Below are 17,476 nucleotides of genomic sequence, written 5' to 3' on the forward strand. Positions count from 1 at the left end.
ACTCAGCAAGGAGTCTTAGTCTCTCGTCAAACCTTTCTGGAATACTTCTGTCAGATGATCTGACTTCCATACTCCATATGTCACTTTTACTTTCAATGCCATCTACACCGTTCGTTTCCATTGGCTGTAGATCTATGAGGCTGTGAGTGTTTTTCAAACTGATGAGGCTGCTACCACTGCTTGCAATATTGAACTTTTCCGGTTCGTTTCGTGTAAGATGCGGATTCGTATTAGAGGCCTTTAGATATCTTTCAGAAAAACTTTCACGTGAAGCCACAGATTTCGTTTCTTTTGATTCTTCGATTTCGGTGTTCGTAGTTCTTTGTTCATGTAAAATTTCTTGTCGAGTATCCTCGGGCCACGCAATGGCAGAATTGACGTCATTCGTAAAATTTAAACTGGGCTTCATATTGGATGATGCAGAAAATATGGATTTTTTATTAATTTTTTTATTACATTTTGCACGTAGCATCGATGGATCGAAAGGATTTCTGCGTCTTTTTGTACGTGATGCTTTTTTGATAAATATAGAACGGCCTGACCTCAAATTATTCTGATCGATTGATGTCTTGTCATTGATTGATTTTACACTGTTATCTGGTAATGATTCTTCGTTCGTAATTGTTTTCATGTTTTTTAATTGTTCTAACTTGACTTTATCGGAAATACGTTTTTTTGGTGACTCAAAATTATTGACCACTGATATTTTCTTATTCTTAATATCAGCTGAATCATTTATTTTCAACATTTCTAAAAGGCTTCTTGGTGCTTTATTTTCATCTTTGAAATTATTTATCTTGTCATATTCATTTCTGATCATATCAATCGACGAGAAATACTGATGATTTTGATAATTCGATATTATCTTACCGAAGGGTGGATCGAACGTGGAATCTTTTTCGAATGACGATTGCGTTGCTAAGATATGTTCCAGAAGATTGCGAGAATCGCATTTACTAGATAAGGAAGATGATTTATTGTCTTCTTGGGTAACTGGAGGTTTTGTCTCCTCATAAGAATTAATGAGCTGATCATTAGACTCAGAGTCGATAAAATTACACGAGCTATCATCTTGTTCCTTACAGTTATCTACTACTCCTGAATTATCTTGAAGATAACAGGTATGTTCATCTAGAACTGTATCGCCTATCGTAGTCTGTTCATCTTCCATCTCCAACTCTTCCTCATCTTGGTCGAATTTTTGCAAAATTTCCGATGAGAGACATGCTTTGTTCTCAATTTCCTCAATTTCCTCAAGATCATCTTTATTCGTCTGGTCTTCATTATCTTCATCTTCATTATCTTCAGATACCCAGGAATCCTTAGCGCCTTTAATCTCACAAAGGGTCAAAAGCTTCTTTACCTCCATAAAGTCTTTATCAGTTTCCAAGTGAGGCGAATAATTATGACGATGATTCATAATATCATTGCTTGACATACGAATAAAATCATATTCAGGTTCCTGAAGAATTGCTGAACTGGCACGAGACCAAGGTTTTTCAGAATTCTTTGATGATTCGGTTTTTGAGCTTGATGTATTCTTATCGCTACCAACAAAAAACCTTGATAAAGTATCAATCAGCTGTCCAGGATCCGACAAACATGAACGATCAACGTTGCGATTTTTTTTCCGTTCAAAATTATAAACAGCCTCCTCGCTGTGCCTCGAAAATGAACTGTATGAATCCGAAGGTTGTCCGTTACCATAATCAGTGAAAAATGTTGGAATCTTGTCAGTGACCTCATCAGGAATTCGACAAGGAGTTGAACCACCGTTAACGATATTTCCATTCTTCTTACATTTTTCCTTCTGGGATGCTTTGGACTTGTTAGAGACTAAACAATCACTTGAATGACTAGAAGAAGTATCATTTGTCGACTTCATTAATGATGCACTATGTTCATCATTGGTGTCAACAGATTTTGTTTCAATATCAGGTTCAGAATCAATGGCCATCGAATTGAGAAAATCAGCTTTGTTCTCAATGTCATTATCATTGTCATTTAACGATGACTGACTTTTATCAAATACAAAGTCATTGGACACCCATATTTCATCAACACTCATAGCAGCACTGGCTTCTTCCACTTCACACAATAATTTAATCCCCTTTGCATGTCCATCAAGAGAAGAGCTTTTTGATTTATTTGTAATCTCGTAATTGTTATCATAATCATTGTCATTATCACATTGATGATTTTCATTTGTCAGCCAGGGCATACTTACAGGTGAAGCAAAACTTGCAGTATCCTTAGCATCATTTTTACAAGATACATTCAGATCTCGTATGTCGAGCACGCGAGAGAATTCTTTGACTTTTGATGAATTTCCACCGTCATCAAGAGCCTCAGAAGAACTTTGATAACCTTGAGTCCTAGAAATAGAGAACAATTTTTCAATTTTCTCAATCGGATTTACGAACTGTATTTCTGAATCCTCTTTGCCGGAAGACCAACTCTCATTATTCGTATTGTCACAATGAGATGGAGATGATAAATTAGAAATTTTTATATTCCTCGAATTTTCATTTCCTGCTTCAGAATGGTCAGACATGTTTTTGCATTCCGAAATGTTCAATTCTTCGCCGGAACAACTAGATAAGTCTGAATTGTTTGTAACATTAGTGAGCGCACTAGACTGTGCCGAGTTATCAGGATCATCCAAACACTTGGGTTGGTTCTCGTTATCATTAACAATTTCAAAAACAGTTTTCGAATGTTCAATTTTTTTAAGTACATCGCACGAATACGTGTCCTCGTTCTCGTCAATAAAATCAAATTGAATCGCCATATCCTCCAACTTACATTCATTGTCTTCAATAGTTTTCACAGGATTCGATGAATTCTCAAAATACAAAATACCTTTGGATGTTTCATTATTAGAATTTTCATTATTATACTCTGCTGCGACTTTTTGCTCCTCCTTACGTGGTTCATTAATTTTTAGACTACTCAATAGTGCCTCAACTGTGCTTGTCTTTTCATTAGATCCTCGTGATTTCATACTAGTATCACCAACATAAAAGGGACTTTTCTTTAATGATAATTTACACGGCTCTTCCTTAATCGATAGACTAAAATCATCGGCCCAATCGCTCTCACTACTTTCATTGTCCATTTTCACTTGTTTATCAGTTTCATATTTTTCTTTTGTATTATTGGTACTGCCGCTCCCTTCGATAGAGCATGCGCCATCACCACCACCACCACCAGTACAGATACTTTTACTGGAATTCCTTCTAACTTGTACTAACAATGGTGATAAGAAATCTGGCCTATTAGATTCAGTAATTGTTGCTGCAGCACCAGCGACTTCTTCGTCACTTATATAGGACGTTTCATTTTTATGTTTAACCTAAAAATTTCAAAAAAGAACATCAATCAAATAAATCAGTAAATAAATCAATAATGTTGATTATTAACCTGTTGATTGATCCTATCATCATTATTTTCATCAGAATCGTTAATATCAAAAACTGGTGGAGTGATAACGTTAATCGATTCTTGAGAAATTTTTAAACCACTACTTGAATGTAATTTAGGATCATCGAGGTCATCGTTATTGCCCGATCCTCCTAGAATTTCCTGAATATCGTCAAAATGATTTTCGGCTGCATATGAATAGGCAGTTTTTCCTACAATTAATGATAATAGTTATCAGTCGCCTGCACTAGCATTACGAAACGTATAATAATTACCATTCTTATCCTTGACCATTTTATTAGCACCGTATTCAAGAAATAATCGCACGATGTTAATGATACCCTGCCCAGAAGCAATCATCAATGGGGAAACGTCATTCTTATCTTTGACATTGATAAGAGCCCCATAACGTAAGAATAATTCAATCAGTTCGTGAGTGTCCTTAGTATTAGATGCGCAGGCTGCATGCAATGGAAACTGACCATCCTAAAAAAAAACTTAAATCTATAACAAATCAATAAGTCATAAATACAAATATCTCCCTTACAGTATTTGCAAGTTCCAAATTGGCGCCCTTTTGCAGTAGCATTAAGCTCATGTCGTAACTTCCGTTTCTCGCAGCAACGTGCAACGGCGCATCGCCGAAACTATCAGCAATGTTAACCAAATCCGCATCGCCACGATCCAACAACAATTGTGCGCAGTCCACGTGCCCGAACTCCATAGCCTTTCACAAAAAATATTTCTCAAAAAATAAATAATCTAGAAAAATAACAACACCGCTAATCTATCCCACACGAAAGCGCAAATCTCACGCGTTATAATAAAAATGCAATAAATTTGGTTATGCACTATCACAAATTCTATGCGGTCAATAAATAAAAGAATCGCTACTGATTGTAACAGTAATTTTCTTCAGCAACAAAGTTCAAGTGTTTAACGCATTTATATGTGATACAATAAATTAATTTTCTATGTTATACCTTATGCAAAGCTGTTCTCCCTTGAATGTCTTGCACGGCCGTATTAGCTTTGCAAGCAATTAAAAAAGCTACTGCACTGGCATGTCCTTGAGAAGTTGCAAGATGAAGGGGTGTTCTTCCAAGGTCATCAGTGGTATCCACTGCAATCTGAAAAAAATATTTTACCTCAGATCGAATAATACTAACGATATTAAAAGAAGATCTAAGTACCTTTCTCAATTTGGTACGCATCTTCTGTACATCCCCAACCCAAGCGGCTATATGCAACTTATTCCACCCCTTATTAACAGATCCAGGATCATATATAGATATAGTATCATTACTAGAAATCATGCTTTCAGAACTCCCATAAACAGACAGTGGAGCATCATAAGTTAAATTAAACTTATTTTGACTAAGTCCCGATTCTTCACCGCCACCCCCCGAGCGCTTCCTACCCTTCAGATAATTCAAAACCTTTTTCATAATGATTAATTACTATTTCTTAACTGATTAAGCGATTATCATGACCATCTTGAATATGGTTGATATAATGTGGATTGTAACGTTAACCTAAAAGACGTCAGAAGAAATGTGTATACGGCACTGACACATGCAAACGAACAAATTAATAATTTAGTGCTATAATACTATTGTCCGTGAATAAATACGACGAAGAATATTGTGCTGCTATATTGTTAATGTTGTACTGTAGAGTTATACAATTTTACGTCTTGCTGTAGCGTATTTGGGACAACTGGTTTGTTTACGCATTGCGTTGTTAGGGGTAACATGTTCATGGTCAGACATAGAATATTGCATAGTAGGCAGTTAATACTCAGATGGAATTCAAAACTAATTGCTTTACAATTCTCAGCTAAAATATCCTTGTATTCTACGTTTGGATACAATGACTGCGTTTTGAAATTGCATGACAAGGTTTCCTCTAGTTCCATTGTAACAATTGCAGCTAATAGAATCAGAACGTTGTATACAGACAGCTGCATGGATAAACAGTTAGAAGAAATCTTTGCTCTTAAAGATACTAACATCAGCAATTGGGTAATAGAGGTAACAAACCTAAAAAAAGACAAGAAAATTGTTAACAATAATTGATAATTAAATATTATTGCTATTGAAATTTAAGGCAAAAATCCAGTCACTTTGTTGTTGGTATAGTACCCAATCAAAGTATGAAAAACAAAGTTTTATACGATTGTTGGCATATCGGTATGCTGTCAATCATAATGACATATGCCAATTGGCAAATAAGTTAGTCTGCAGTGAGGTATGCATAAATTAATAAACAATTTACTTAATAACGACAATACAAATTATCCATGATTTAATTAATTTCAGCCAGATAATCAAAAACAGATGATAATCAACAAGCGATTATTGAAGAATGCTCTTACTCCTGTATATCAATGGCTTTTTGTATTAATGGGTCGTCTAGAGTATGGCGTCAAGTTCCTGGTCGATTTGCGAACAGATGTTTTGGTATTAATAATTATAAGCGAACAACTTTACCAATCAATCAATACTTGATCAACAGTCTTGCAGGAATTAATATCTGAAACTAAGGAAGCTGATCAAATTATGATAATACAACAGCTGAATCTGACCTTGCAGGAACTATTGTTGCTCTGGTTCTCAGTTAGTTTTTTACACTTGGAACGTATTACTTGGCAGAGTTCTTGTGATATTCTGCAAAAGGTACAAAATAGTAAAATTTAGTAATTCTTTCTACATTATGCAATAAGAAATCATCCTAGACTATTATTTAGGTCTCCGATTACGAGGCTATTCATCCCATTAGAAATTGGATTGATCTGAAGCGACGTGTTGGTCCATATAGAAGATGCTATGTCTTCACACATCCGTCTATGCCCAGGGAACCATTAGTTGTTTTGCATACTGCTCTTTGTGATGAAATACCAAGTAATGCTGTCTTCCTTATAGTAGTTCTCTGCATTGATCTTGTAATAGAGAATTTAATATATTCATTTTAGCAACAGTTAAGGGAATTCAGGAAGCAGAACAACGAATACTAGGCATGAGAATGGAAGCTACTTCTTTTTTGCAAGAGGATAAAAATAAAATTAAGGCTGCTATTTTTTATTCCATAGCTTCTACGCAAAAAGGATTACAGGTGATACTTGAAAAGAATATCAAACAATGAATCTTCATTCAAAAAGACTATACTGTCTTAACTACAACTATTAATTCCAGGGTATAGAGCTGGGTAATTATTTGATAAAGGAAGTTGTTAAGACAGTTATTAATGAGTTTCCAATGATTGATCAGCTGTCGAGCCTGTCACCAATACCCAATTTCCGGTTGTGGCTTCTTGACAGAATAAAGCAAAGTAAGTTCTCTGTGAAATTGTGTTTTCTAGTAAGCATGATGTTGGATCTCATTGTAGATGCCCATGAGATATTCAATGATGAGGAATACGATGTCATTCAAAAGAGTTTGGAGTCAAAGGATTTGTTCAAAAGCTTAAAGAAAACTTTTGATAACTCCTTGTGGATGAATGATCACAAATTGATTACAATTTTGGAGAAGCCATTGGTACGTGCTTGCGCTCGGTATCTGTATACTGAGAAAAGAAGAAATTATGCACTGAATAGTGTGGGTAAGTTTGTAAGAGCAGTTCGTGAAATACTTATTAAAGATTTCAAAGTTTAAATTTTCTCTATATTTCATTAGCAAATTTTCATTTACGCAATGGAGCCGTAATGTGGAGAATTAATTGGCTGGCCGATCCGTCACCACGTGGATCCGCTAATAGCTGTGGAATTATGGTAAATTACAGATACTTCGTAAATGAAACTGAAACAAACAGTAGAGATTACATCGAGAAAAAGCTGATAAGAGCATCGGAAAGCGTGATAAGTCTCGCAGAACAAGCTGAAGAATTAAAGAACAAATAATGTCGAGCGACATTATTGTCTTTATACTCTACAGAGTCATATGTGCATATCGAGCAATACAAAAATAAGGATGGATTAAATGTCAGATGTAAATATCAAGGACCATTTGTCATTTTTTTTATTACTCTTCGAATTTTATGTTTTTATTAAAGATTATTAAATTTGTTCATTTATACAACAGCTGAATTTCCTCCAGCTTAAAGACAGCACAAGAGTCTGCAGGCAGATCTGAAACATGTCAACGACAAAATTTCCAGTTGACACTTTTGTCAAACACACATGCGCAAAAACTCTACGAATATAATTAATAAGCTATTTCTGAATAATGATTTAATTCCTTAATAAAAAAAAATACAAACCTGTAGTCAAGGCTGGGATTGGTGAAAGGTCGTAGGAAGGTGCGGTCTACTCTCCAGCTTCGTGTAATCCAAATGGAACTCCTTGGCGACCTTCCTCCAGTTCTGCGCATCGAAGTAGTAATAAGTACCGCGTTCGTACGTCGAAGTCTTTTCAACAAGTCCAAGACCCGGCGCCTGCGTGATCCATACCTTCTCTTCCATGTGATACCGCCACTCTCGGCTGTATCTAATGGCAGAACAAAAGGCAATGAGAAAAAAAGTGAGAAAAACGCAAAATCAATAAGAAAGTAAAACATTGCGAACAAAATAATTACAGTTCCGCAGCAGCTGCCAGTTGTAATACATCTCCGACATTCGTATAAAACATATAAAATAGGAGATCGTCCTTATACCGGTTTAGCTTAACGGGTGCCAATTTATCCCTGAAAGACACAAATGGCGATGATCGAAAAAAATCATTTAAAACAACTGGAAAATTATTGACACCGAAAGTATGACGTTCTGTGATACCTGATGGAGGCATTGATTAGATATTCAGGTGGTACGTGAAAGTCGATATCTTGAGGTCGACAAGGCGTTTCCGCCCAGGGACCGCCAAAATTCTGATAAAGATTCTCAGGTGAATTAAGATTTAGTCCTAATGCTGTTAAATCCTGTCCAAGTGCTAGAGATACAAGGTTCGGATCCGTTTCCGCCGCTCTTATAAAGGTCAATAAACCAACCATACCAAATTGATCCTTTACCATACTAGCCGGTATATGCGTCACTTTACCTGAAAAACAAAAAAAAAATATTACATAAACTAAACCATCCTAATGCGCATGACGATCAGTGCTATCTTACAGCAATTACTTTCGTTTCTTCTACCCAACTACAATATCCTTACCGTCAGGTGATGTTTGGATGCCTCTTTTAGATGCCTGAGACTTTTCCGAACCCGGTGCTCTATTCGCCTGGAGTACGTCCTGACCAATCTCAGGACCAAGTCCCACAGGTAAACCTTTATCACCAGAGACACTACCCCCAGGAGATGGTCCTTCCCTGCTTTGCGTACCTGGCAACGCAGGGAAGTCCTCTGAACTCATAGTAAATTCACTCGCCTCGGACGTCGGTTGCTTTACCATACCCACTGTAACAGTAGTTCAAAAAAAATAATTTTTTTTATTATTCTATTGTTACCGTGACAATGAGAAAATAGCAAGGTATTCATGCTTGCTGTTGCACATTATTTTTTCTCCAGTTGAAGTGCTTTAACAATCCATTTCTGTGTCTTTCTTTTCAGAGGAACGTGCTGTTTAAGCAGGGAACATAGGGAAATGTGTATTAACAATCAAGATGGATAAGGATGCACAGACGTGTCAACAAAATGAAGAATGGAGCAGAGAATCTGTTGAATGATTTAAAGCATGCAATTATATAGGTACAAGTTTCTTGATTTTCACCTGAGGAACAATTTGACCGGCACCGACTCGATGCCTGTCATGATTATGATTATCAATGGTTGGTAGGTATATTGATGAAAAAATGACTATGACAAGGATGATGATTGATAGGACGACACGATGTATCATATGGTAGTAGTTTTATCCAAAAGGAAGGTATAGTGTACAAGGGATGTAGAGCTGATTCGTTATTTGTCGAGGAATTGTTTCCTCGAGGAAATTAAAAGATAATTATAAGAAACGAGAAAGGAATCGCGAATACATTCACGTGCAACGATACGTGCACGTAACAGAGTAATGGTAACAACAATAACAATAAGCTAACGCATCCCAATATAAGTGCATTCTTTCACAAGACACAAATAACAATTCGGTTACGTTACGTTAAAATGTCACAAATTTAAAAAAGTATATATACATATTCAAAGAATCATTCATTCACAATTTGCAAAAATTCAAGTAAATCATTCACGACTCTCACAGTTACCGACCCTTTGGATGTACAAATTGACAATATTCCTGAATATATTATATCAAACAACACATACACTGTCAAATGACAATTGGCAATAATCACAAAATTTTCTTCAATCGATTACAGACCCACGAGACAGTCATTATCCAGGATACTCCGGTGAGTATGCAAAGAGTCGGGCAAAGGAGAGACAAATAAATAAATAAAAAAGTGGCTTACGACAAAGAGAGAACGAGAGAGTAAGAGTACGAAGAAGAAAGATATAGATGAAAGAAGAAAACAATAGAAAATATATGTAAATAAAAAAAAAATAAAAGAAATGTCAATGTATCCCGGTCTTAGTCACTTGTGACTAACCGTAAGGTTGTTTCCCCGTCATAGGACTAGGCTGAGGCATAGAGTCACCCTGGCCACGATTCGTCAGCGAGGGAAACTCCGAGAGGTCCAGGAGAGGAGGAGTACTGGTGTCCCCGCCACCTCCGCTCCCAAACACAGAGTGGAAATTGTTGATCGCACCTTGAGATCCGTAGCTACGACTTGGAGGTATTCCAAAACTGCCCATACTACCCATTGGATTTGAATTCCTGTAAGAATTGGTAAAGTGTTAAAAATATATCGAGACGTGCATTAAGGTCTCCACTTAGCCATTGCGTACAGTGACGTTACAATATAGAAAATCATTTGAGAAACAATTGTTTCTGTAATTTATGCCATTTTTCGCGAGACGTCTAAAGCTGGCTTACCTACCTGTCTTTCAAATTTTCCATAAAGAGAATTAGCTAGTGTCAAGTTTTTGTCACGTTGGTGCTACCTTTTTTTTTTTCTAATTTTAAACCTAACCTGGGTATTGCTCGCTGGTTAGAATAGGAGGAACTAAGAAAATTATAGGGATTCAATGTTATGATAAATATTTAGGGTAAGGCTGTATACAAATATGTTATTACGGGTCATGCATGGTCCTTGGAATTTGGTTTTATTATTATGGATAAAAGTAATGGCGTCCGACTGGTGTATACGTTAATGAGTGAAACATCTTGATGTAATTTATGGATGCAAAATGTGGAAGAACCGGATTGAGTGTTTGCGCGGGAAAAGTCAGGGGAGAACGGAGTTGATTCTCATGGTGAAAAAAGAAACACGTGCTCAATGAAAAATTGAGCGTGTAATGATGCTAATTTTTTCATGGACTATTAATCGTTGCCAATTATCGAAATGATCTGTTACCAATTTAGCACTATCATTATAAGTGTTGCAAGCGCAGATGGCACAACATTAAGCGCAGAAGTAAACACGTCTATGCACAATGTGATTATTCTACGTGTATACTTTCCAAAAACTTTCCAATAAGAAAAACTAGTACTATAAGTTCATAGGACAAGCTGACAGAGATTTATGATGAGCGAATAGAAAATTTTAAGCGTGTACTCGTAAAGTCGAGTAAATCTGATGAAAGCCAATACAGCAATAATAAAAATCATTCAAGAATTAAATGATATGAAAGATCATTTATAAAAGATACATTTAAAAGCTGACTAGCGTATAATGATGGCTGCATGGCTAAAACGTATTCTAAGGTGTGTAGATACCATAGGATTGCTACAGTACATAGCGTGAACTGACCCAAGAGCAGGCATTGTACGTCTGTCAGTGAAAGCCCTCTGCCCGAAGAGTCCTCTGCTGCCCATAGGTGAAAGCTGTTGCTGTTGAGGCTGGTGCGCAGCGGATTGCGCAGCTCCGGAAGCCGTGGCACCGGGATAGACGTTGGCACCGACAACCGTAGAGTTTGATGTGCTCGATGTGCTTGCAGAGGATCCTGAGAACATGCCCGAGGTGGGCGTGACATGACCCGTAAGGGTCGACGAGCTTAAGCCCCCCCCACCAGCCCCACGCGAAGTTAAGCTTGCGTTCGCGATACTGCGTGGCGGCTGCTCAAAGTTCAAGTTGGCCATAGCCCGGTGGCTCCACTATAAAGTACCTGCTGGAGCACACCAAGAAACACTTCGCTTTACGTTTATTTCCACAGAAAAAAAAAGCACTCCGGGTGACGTAACCAGGCCAGTTCACACTCGTGCGCCGTACTCTAGGGGGCTCGTGCAGAGTCCCAGCCAGGGGTATAATGTTACAACCTGGAACCACGATACGAACGTTGATAAGGGCCGTCCTGATGGATACATCTAGTGGCAGCCTTTGATGAATTTGTCCGTTAGTTCTTTGTTTTAAGTTTATTTTATTATCTGTATGAACGTTTAATGGCTTTCTTTTTGGGCTCCGACCTATTCTCAATATGATTATTATGATTTATTGTCTTCCAGCACTGTCCAGGTCACCATGAGTATTAATGCAGTGGGTACTGCTTTGTAACAGGATGGGCACACTATTCTTGGATTTATCGATTTTGTGGCAGTAGATTGTGCGACCTTTAGAAGGTTTAAAAGAAACGTTCCTTGTTTACTGGATTGTGGTGCGAATAGTTGCAGACGCCTTCTTAGCAAGAACGTAACAGTCGATTGCCTTTGTTCCTCAAATAAGACTAGAGCCAACTTGGTTCTCACTATGTTGTAGAATCATGGATTCCATGTATAACGTTTAGATGTAAGAGGAACAAGATGCAGCAATATTTTTACAGATGAATTCAGTCGTCTGAAAAATATAAAGGAAGCTTTAAACATCCAAAGAAATATACTGAGCATATATTTACTATACTTTCAAATCAAGTGTCACTTGCAGGAGCCAAAAATTCTAGACTGAATAGCCTGTCGCTTACCTAACAAAAATGTTTGGACCTGATCCATCAAGGAACGCTTCTGTATTTTGCCCTGCACAAAAGTTATCTACACCCATTAATTCTTTTCATTCAACCAAGTACAAAAGGCAATCTAATAGAAACCAGCACCCATCGACTTGACAGAACACCCCATTTCAAGCAAAAAACCAAAAAAATGTACACAAATAGTTTTCTCGTCAGAAGATACTGCAAATGCTTCAATCTGATGTTATTACTCAACATATAAAAACAAGGCAATATATTTGTGATATTACACTATGAATATCACTGCATATCCTATCGCATGGCATGGGCCAAGCTTTCTCAGCCTTAAGTATACATCGATAAAAGGAGTGATGGAATACAAAGTTGAACTGGGTATAGAAGAAAAGTATTGGGACGGATATGTAAAGTGAAATGCCGTCGTGTCCGGGAAAAATGATCACGACGTAAGATAGGATAATGATGCATATGACGGTACTGACGTTACACGGGCCATACAGTGGAGTGACAAGCGTAAGGAAACAAAGGTTATAGTGCAAGCATTTTGGAACTAAGGGAGTCTCGGTGGACATCCGAATATCATTACCTATCGCAGTCGTTCCTGCTGCAATCACTGCAACGTGCATTCAATTGAATACATGATAAACAAAGTAGATGAACGTCAGAAAAAAAAACACTAAAAAGTTGATGTTGTTGACTTGGAATGAAGGTGTTACGCCGAAATAATTTAGGCGGTCACAGCTTTCCGCATGGGAGTCCGATGCTCGCGTGCGCTGGTCCACTGAGATCACGATATTACGCACATTTCATTACAGTTCATCAACGTAATTCTGCTAATATTGTAGTTTTCTTAAACTTAAACAACACTAGAGACACAGATTTCTGCCATATTAGCAATTTTATGAACGTTCCCAAATCAGCAACCGAAATATGGCGCGAGCCCTAAAATAACACCCTGCGAATAACAATTGAAATAATCATCCCAAGGTCTTATTTAATTAACAAACTCAGACCGTGACGTGCGAAAGCTCCTCGTGATATTCATAAACAAAAATTCGCTATTGTGCATTCGATTAGACGGCCGTATATGTGTACGCAGCACGGTCAGAAATTTCGTTACTATCATTGGATAAAGAAGATTTCTTCGGTGCCTTTAACTTAGATCAAATCAACAACTGAACGAGTGATTACAAAATCATACGAGCCCTAAAAACTATGGATTCTTCGGAAATTATAAGATAAGTCTTAGTAAACGATATTTCCCAAAGCATCCTTGTAATCATCGCGATAATTCCAACAGAAAATTGTTCCCGCAACTGCATTTCTCTATGCAAGATCTCGCAATGCTTTTGTATCTGCAAAATACACATTTGACTTGGGTATGTTGCGCACGCAGCAATCATATGATCGTCGCTCGGTCAGTCTGGTGAACGCTGGTGCTTCATAGGCGTTGACTTCTTTCGTCGAGTTTGTACTCCAGTTTTAACGGTTTCGCGTATATCCAGCGAGGAGTTTTCGTGGTCATCTGCCGTAGGGAAAGTACAACATCACCATGGCTCTCAGCGATGCAGACGTGCAGAAGCAGGTGCGTTATGAAAAAAGAAAATGACGTTTTTGAGAGCACCAGAATCTCCAGACTATTTCTATTCTTGGTACTCGGAGAGCACCGCCTTCTTTTTACGAGACACTGCGAAACTTCTCAACAGCTTTCTCAGGGTGTCCTTCGTTCATGCCGTTAAGCTTTGCCAATTTCTTGGCATGTCTTTAGACACGGTTTTTGATATTGCATTTCCCTTCTAGCAGCCGACACTCTTGCATAGTACATATGCCTTCAACAGAGATTTGGCCTAGTTAGGTTTCTTAAATATCTATAGCATTGTCATTTATTTTATGACTTCTTGGCAAGATGTGCTCTCCAAAAATTATATACAAAACTACAGTTGCTAACATTATTCTTAGCCTTAGATAATACTGTCTTATACAGGACTTGAAGCTCCTTAATTATATATCATTTTACAGATCAATTATTCAATTAGATATAGTTATTTTGTATACATTTAAAAAACTGCAATTCATTTGGTCTTAGTTTTTTATTCTATCTGTAATTATGTTTATACAACAATTTATTTCATTAAATTACTCTTAGATCGATTGTTTGTGCTGATTTGCAGGACCATTTTGTGTTATTGCTTTACAGATCAAGCATATGATGGCCTTCATTGAGCAAGAAGCCAATGAAAAGGCGGAGGAAATTGATGCGAAAGCAGAGGAAGAATTTAACATCGAAAAGGGACGTTTGGTTCAGCAACAACGTCTTAAAATCATGGAATATTATGAAAAGAAAGAGAAGCAGGTTGAGCTGCAGAAGAAAATGTATGAAAATATTTTTTTCCTTTGATAACTTTATGCCATATAGACTTGATGCTCTTAGAGTCTTTTAGATTGGATAAGTCACATGTTTTTTTAGTAGCCACACCCTACTTTTATACTATTATATTAAAAGTTTTATAGTGATTCAAGAAATAGCATCTTTACTATTTAAATACACTGCTGCTATCTATGACATTTGGTGGAAGCAGTAGTGTCACATGTCATTGGTGTGCCACACCCACCTCTTTACAAATTATGAAAATATTCACAGAAAAGTTTAATCATCTTACTAGAATGTATGCAAACATTCATTAGAAATTTTAACGCGTTTGCAATGTATGTGAAATAATTGATATTTTTTCAAATTTAAATTATTAAGGATATTATGTAACTGGTTGAAGATCTGGTTTACACAGGCCCAGTAGTGTCTTATCTAAATTTCTAGTGGTAATGTCATTGCAAAAAGCTTCCTACATAAGTAATCAGAAAAAAATGCTATCCATGAGTTTTTTGAGCATATATTAATTCCACTTTTGTAGTCAATCTTCAAACATGCTCAACCAGGCACGTTTGAAAGTGCTGAAGGTTCGTGAAGACCATGTCCGCAATGTGCTAGATGAAGCTAGAAAGAGACTGGGTGAAGTAACCCGTGACCCATCCCGTTATGCTCAGGTTCTAAAATCCCTAATTATACAAGCACTCTACCAGGTAATTCCCATTAACAATATCACGTCAATTATAAAAACAAAACCAATAGTGACGCTAATAAAACTTAAATGCTTTAGCTGATGGAAGCCAACGTACTGATTCGCGTTCGTCAAGTTGATCTGGGTATTGCCGATTCAGTTATAACTTCAGTTCAGCAAACCTATAAGGAAATCTCTGGCAAGGAGGTCTCTGTGAAAATTGACCAGGACAATTTCTTGCCTGCTGATAGCTGTGGTGGTGTTGAACTGCTTGCAGCCAGGGGTGAGTTTCCTTATTTACAATCCAAATATAATAATGCAGCAAATAATAATACCAATGTACTCACTGCCAGTAGAATTTTACATTAAAATCCAATGAAACATTCTCACGATGATTTTTATGCAGGACGTATTAAGATCTGCAACACCCTGGAGTCAAGGTTAGAATTGATTGCACAGCAGCTGGTGCCAGAGATCCGTTCGGCTCTGTTCGGTCGCAACCCGAACCGCAAATTTACCGACTAGACGAACAACGTTCGAACCCGCACTAATGTCTACAAAAAACATTCCCTTCTCTATTTCTTCTTCTTGTTGCTCGCAACTGATAATTACGATTACATTGTTCAAGTGTACAGTATATGATAACCGTCAAACAGAAAACAAGAAACTAAAATATAGCAAAAAATTCTACATTATTGTGACAATGTCTGAGAATCTAGCACGGTATCTTCTCTTTCTTAGTTTGTCTTCGCTTGTACAAATCAACAAAAAAAATACGCACGCTACTGTATCAACAAATTATACGACAAAATACAATATTAATTTCTGATCCGTGCGAACGGATTAACATAGACGACCGTGATAATTAGACTAGACAATTATCCCATTAAAATTATGCAAAACTCGTTAAAGTTTTTCTCCTTTCATTCTTTAAGTTTTTCTGATACTACCGAAATCCATTTAAAAAAAAAAAACTGCCAAAGTCCTGCGTGACTAAGACACGTATAACTGAACAGTATTTTATAATCGTTACCGCCATGTAAATCGGGTAATGAATTGTAAATCGGTATTAGTGAAATATATACCTGTTCACAGAATCATCGAGAAAAAGAGTAAAGTACTAACAAAAATAATAATCCCGTATATTTCCGCAGCATCTATGTTCATCCGCTCGTGCGAATCATTGACTTTGAAAAGCAATGTGCAATAAAAAAAGTGGAATTGGGCCAAGCGACAGTTCACTGCGCGTGCGCACGGGCCCTTTCTTCTTGAAGAACAAAACGAGATAAATTGAATATAAATTAAATAACTTTAAAAAAAGTTATAAAAATATAATAGATATATTTCGCGTGTCGCCGTGCAATTCCAAGGCGTTATTCGTTATTAATATGACGAAACGCTGTATACATATATGTATATGTGTATATATGTCACGCACATAAATATATAAGAACGTTGTAGTATTACTATCCCGGTTATATTATCGTATCGCAAATCTAATGTTATTTCCTCCTTTCCATTTTCACTCAAATCATACACTGTCATCTTTGACATACTTTTCTGTCAGCGGACAAGCAATTAGAAACCGTCGTCACGAGTATGACGTATGCTTTCCTTTTTTCTTTTGTCAAACATAATGTTTTAGTTTCATTGTCATTGTGGTATTTGGGTTTATAAATAGCCAGGCGTGTGTACACGTACATTTATCACGTATTGCGGAGGTCGCCTGACCTATACAGCATATTAATAATTAACGTTATATACTTTGCCATCACTGTAAAAAGAAAAGAAAAAGTAATGAGGTCGTAATTAGACCCCATTTTAGGATTTCAGATTACAAAGATATATATATATATATATATACCTATACTGTTTAGCGTTTACTGTAAATATGTATGCAATTTGGTGTATAATAAGCTGAAATAGTATCCTAAATATACGTAGAAAGAATGTCAAAGGCATAAGATGAGTTAGTAAATTGAAGTAGTGTGAACAAAGAAAGAACAAGATTGCAACAAGAACAATAATAATTTAATCTTAATCAGAATTTGCTGAC

The 17,476-nt window shown here is 36.9% G+C and overlaps 4 protein-coding genes across 12 annotated transcripts in view; 2 read left to right on the plus strand and 2 right to left on the minus strand.

The window, feature by feature from the left end:
- Window positions 1–4,902, minus strand: part of LOC107273356 — a 36,152-nt gene extending 31,250 nt beyond the window's left edge. Inside the window, exons 1-6 of one of the 2 annotated variants that reach the window (XM_015751461.2) lie at window positions 4,617–4,902; window positions 4,407–4,553; window positions 3,971–4,150; window positions 3,699–3,909; window positions 3,424–3,635; window positions 3–3,355 (exon numbers count right to left, since the gene is read on the minus strand). In XM_015751461.2, the coding sequence (XP_015606947.1) occupies window positions 3–3,355; window positions 3,424–3,635; window positions 3,699–3,909; window positions 3,971–4,150; window positions 4,407–4,553; window positions 4,617–4,871 (4,358 nt within the window). In that variant the 5' untranslated portion in view covers window positions 4,872–4,902. Of the gene's footprint in view, window positions 1–2; window positions 3,356–3,423; window positions 3,636–3,698; window positions 3,910–3,970; window positions 4,151–4,406 lie in introns of both variants that reach the window. The other variant, XM_025090681.1, reaches the window with a different exon arrangement.
- A 239-nt stretch (window positions 4,903–5,141) lies between these two features.
- Window positions 5,142–9,889, plus strand: LOC107273358 (malonyl-CoA decarboxylase, mitochondrial). 6 transcript variants are annotated; one of them, XR_003061514.1, is made up of 11 exons: window positions 5,142–5,456; window positions 5,533–5,673; window positions 5,745–5,885; window positions 5,949–6,101; window positions 6,173–6,326; window positions 6,398–6,537; window positions 6,618–6,753; window positions 6,811–7,023; window positions 7,098–7,192; window positions 8,963–9,184; window positions 9,724–9,882. XR_003061514.1 is itself a non-coding variant. In XM_025090683.1 (10 exons), exons 1-10 carry the CDS (start codon window positions 5,178–5,180, stop codon window positions 8,990–8,992), a joined length of 1,482 nt encoding a protein of 493 aa, XP_024946451.1. In that variant the 5' UTR covers window positions 5,142–5,177; the 3' UTR covers window positions 8,993–9,889. The 6 variants fall into 6 exon arrangements, 3 of the variants coding, with proteins under 3 accessions (XP_024946451.1, XP_015606953.1, XP_015606954.1); XR_003061515.1 differs by having other exon boundaries at window positions 8,963–9,180; XR_003061516.1 differs by having other exon boundaries at window positions 8,963–9,100; window positions 9,724–9,881.
- On the minus strand, window positions 7,427–13,626 carry LOC107273359 (CCR4-NOT transcription complex subunit 2). 3 transcript variants are annotated; one of them, XM_015751471.2, is made up of 9 exons: window positions 12,951–13,522; window positions 12,362–12,413; window positions 11,218–12,237; window positions 9,955–10,181; window positions 8,567–8,809; window positions 8,191–8,452; window positions 7,995–8,102; window positions 7,681–7,906; window positions 7,427–7,549 (listed from the first exon to the last, which is right to left on the minus strand). In XM_015751471.2, the coding sequence occupies exons 3-8, from the start codon at window positions 11,544–11,546 to the stop codon at window positions 7,687–7,689; spliced, it is 1,389 nt and encodes a 462-aa protein (XP_015606957.1). In that variant the 5' UTR covers window positions 11,547–12,237; window positions 12,362–12,413; window positions 12,951–13,522; the 3' UTR covers window positions 7,427–7,549; window positions 7,681–7,686. The 3 variants fall into 3 exon arrangements, with proteins under 3 accessions (XP_015606957.1, XP_015606958.1, XP_015606956.1); XM_015751472.2 differs by lacking the exon at window positions 12,362–12,413 and having other exon boundaries at window positions 7,681–7,900; window positions 12,951–13,626; XM_015751470.2 differs by lacking the exon at window positions 12,362–12,413.
- A 132-nt stretch (window positions 13,627–13,758) lies between these two features.
- On the plus strand, window positions 13,759–17,381 carry LOC107273366 (V-type proton ATPase subunit E). The gene is made up of 5 exons (XM_015751483.2): window positions 13,759–13,949; window positions 14,562–14,737; window positions 15,274–15,442; window positions 15,520–15,703; window positions 15,827–17,381. The coding sequence occupies exons 1-5, from the start codon at window positions 13,917–13,919 to the stop codon at window positions 15,943–15,945; spliced, it is 681 nt and encodes a 226-aa protein (XP_015606969.1). The 5' UTR covers window positions 13,759–13,916; the 3' UTR covers window positions 15,946–17,381.
- The last annotated feature ends 95 nt before the right edge of the window (window positions 17,382–17,476 follow it).

Source organism: Cephus cinctus, unplaced genomic scaffold (genome assembly GCF_000341935.2).
Source record: "Cephus cinctus unplaced genomic scaffold, Ccin1 Ccin1_scaffold1583, whole genome shotgun sequence".
NCBI classification, from domain to species: domain Eukaryota; kingdom Metazoa; phylum Arthropoda; class Insecta; order Hymenoptera; family Cephidae; genus Cephus; species Cephus cinctus.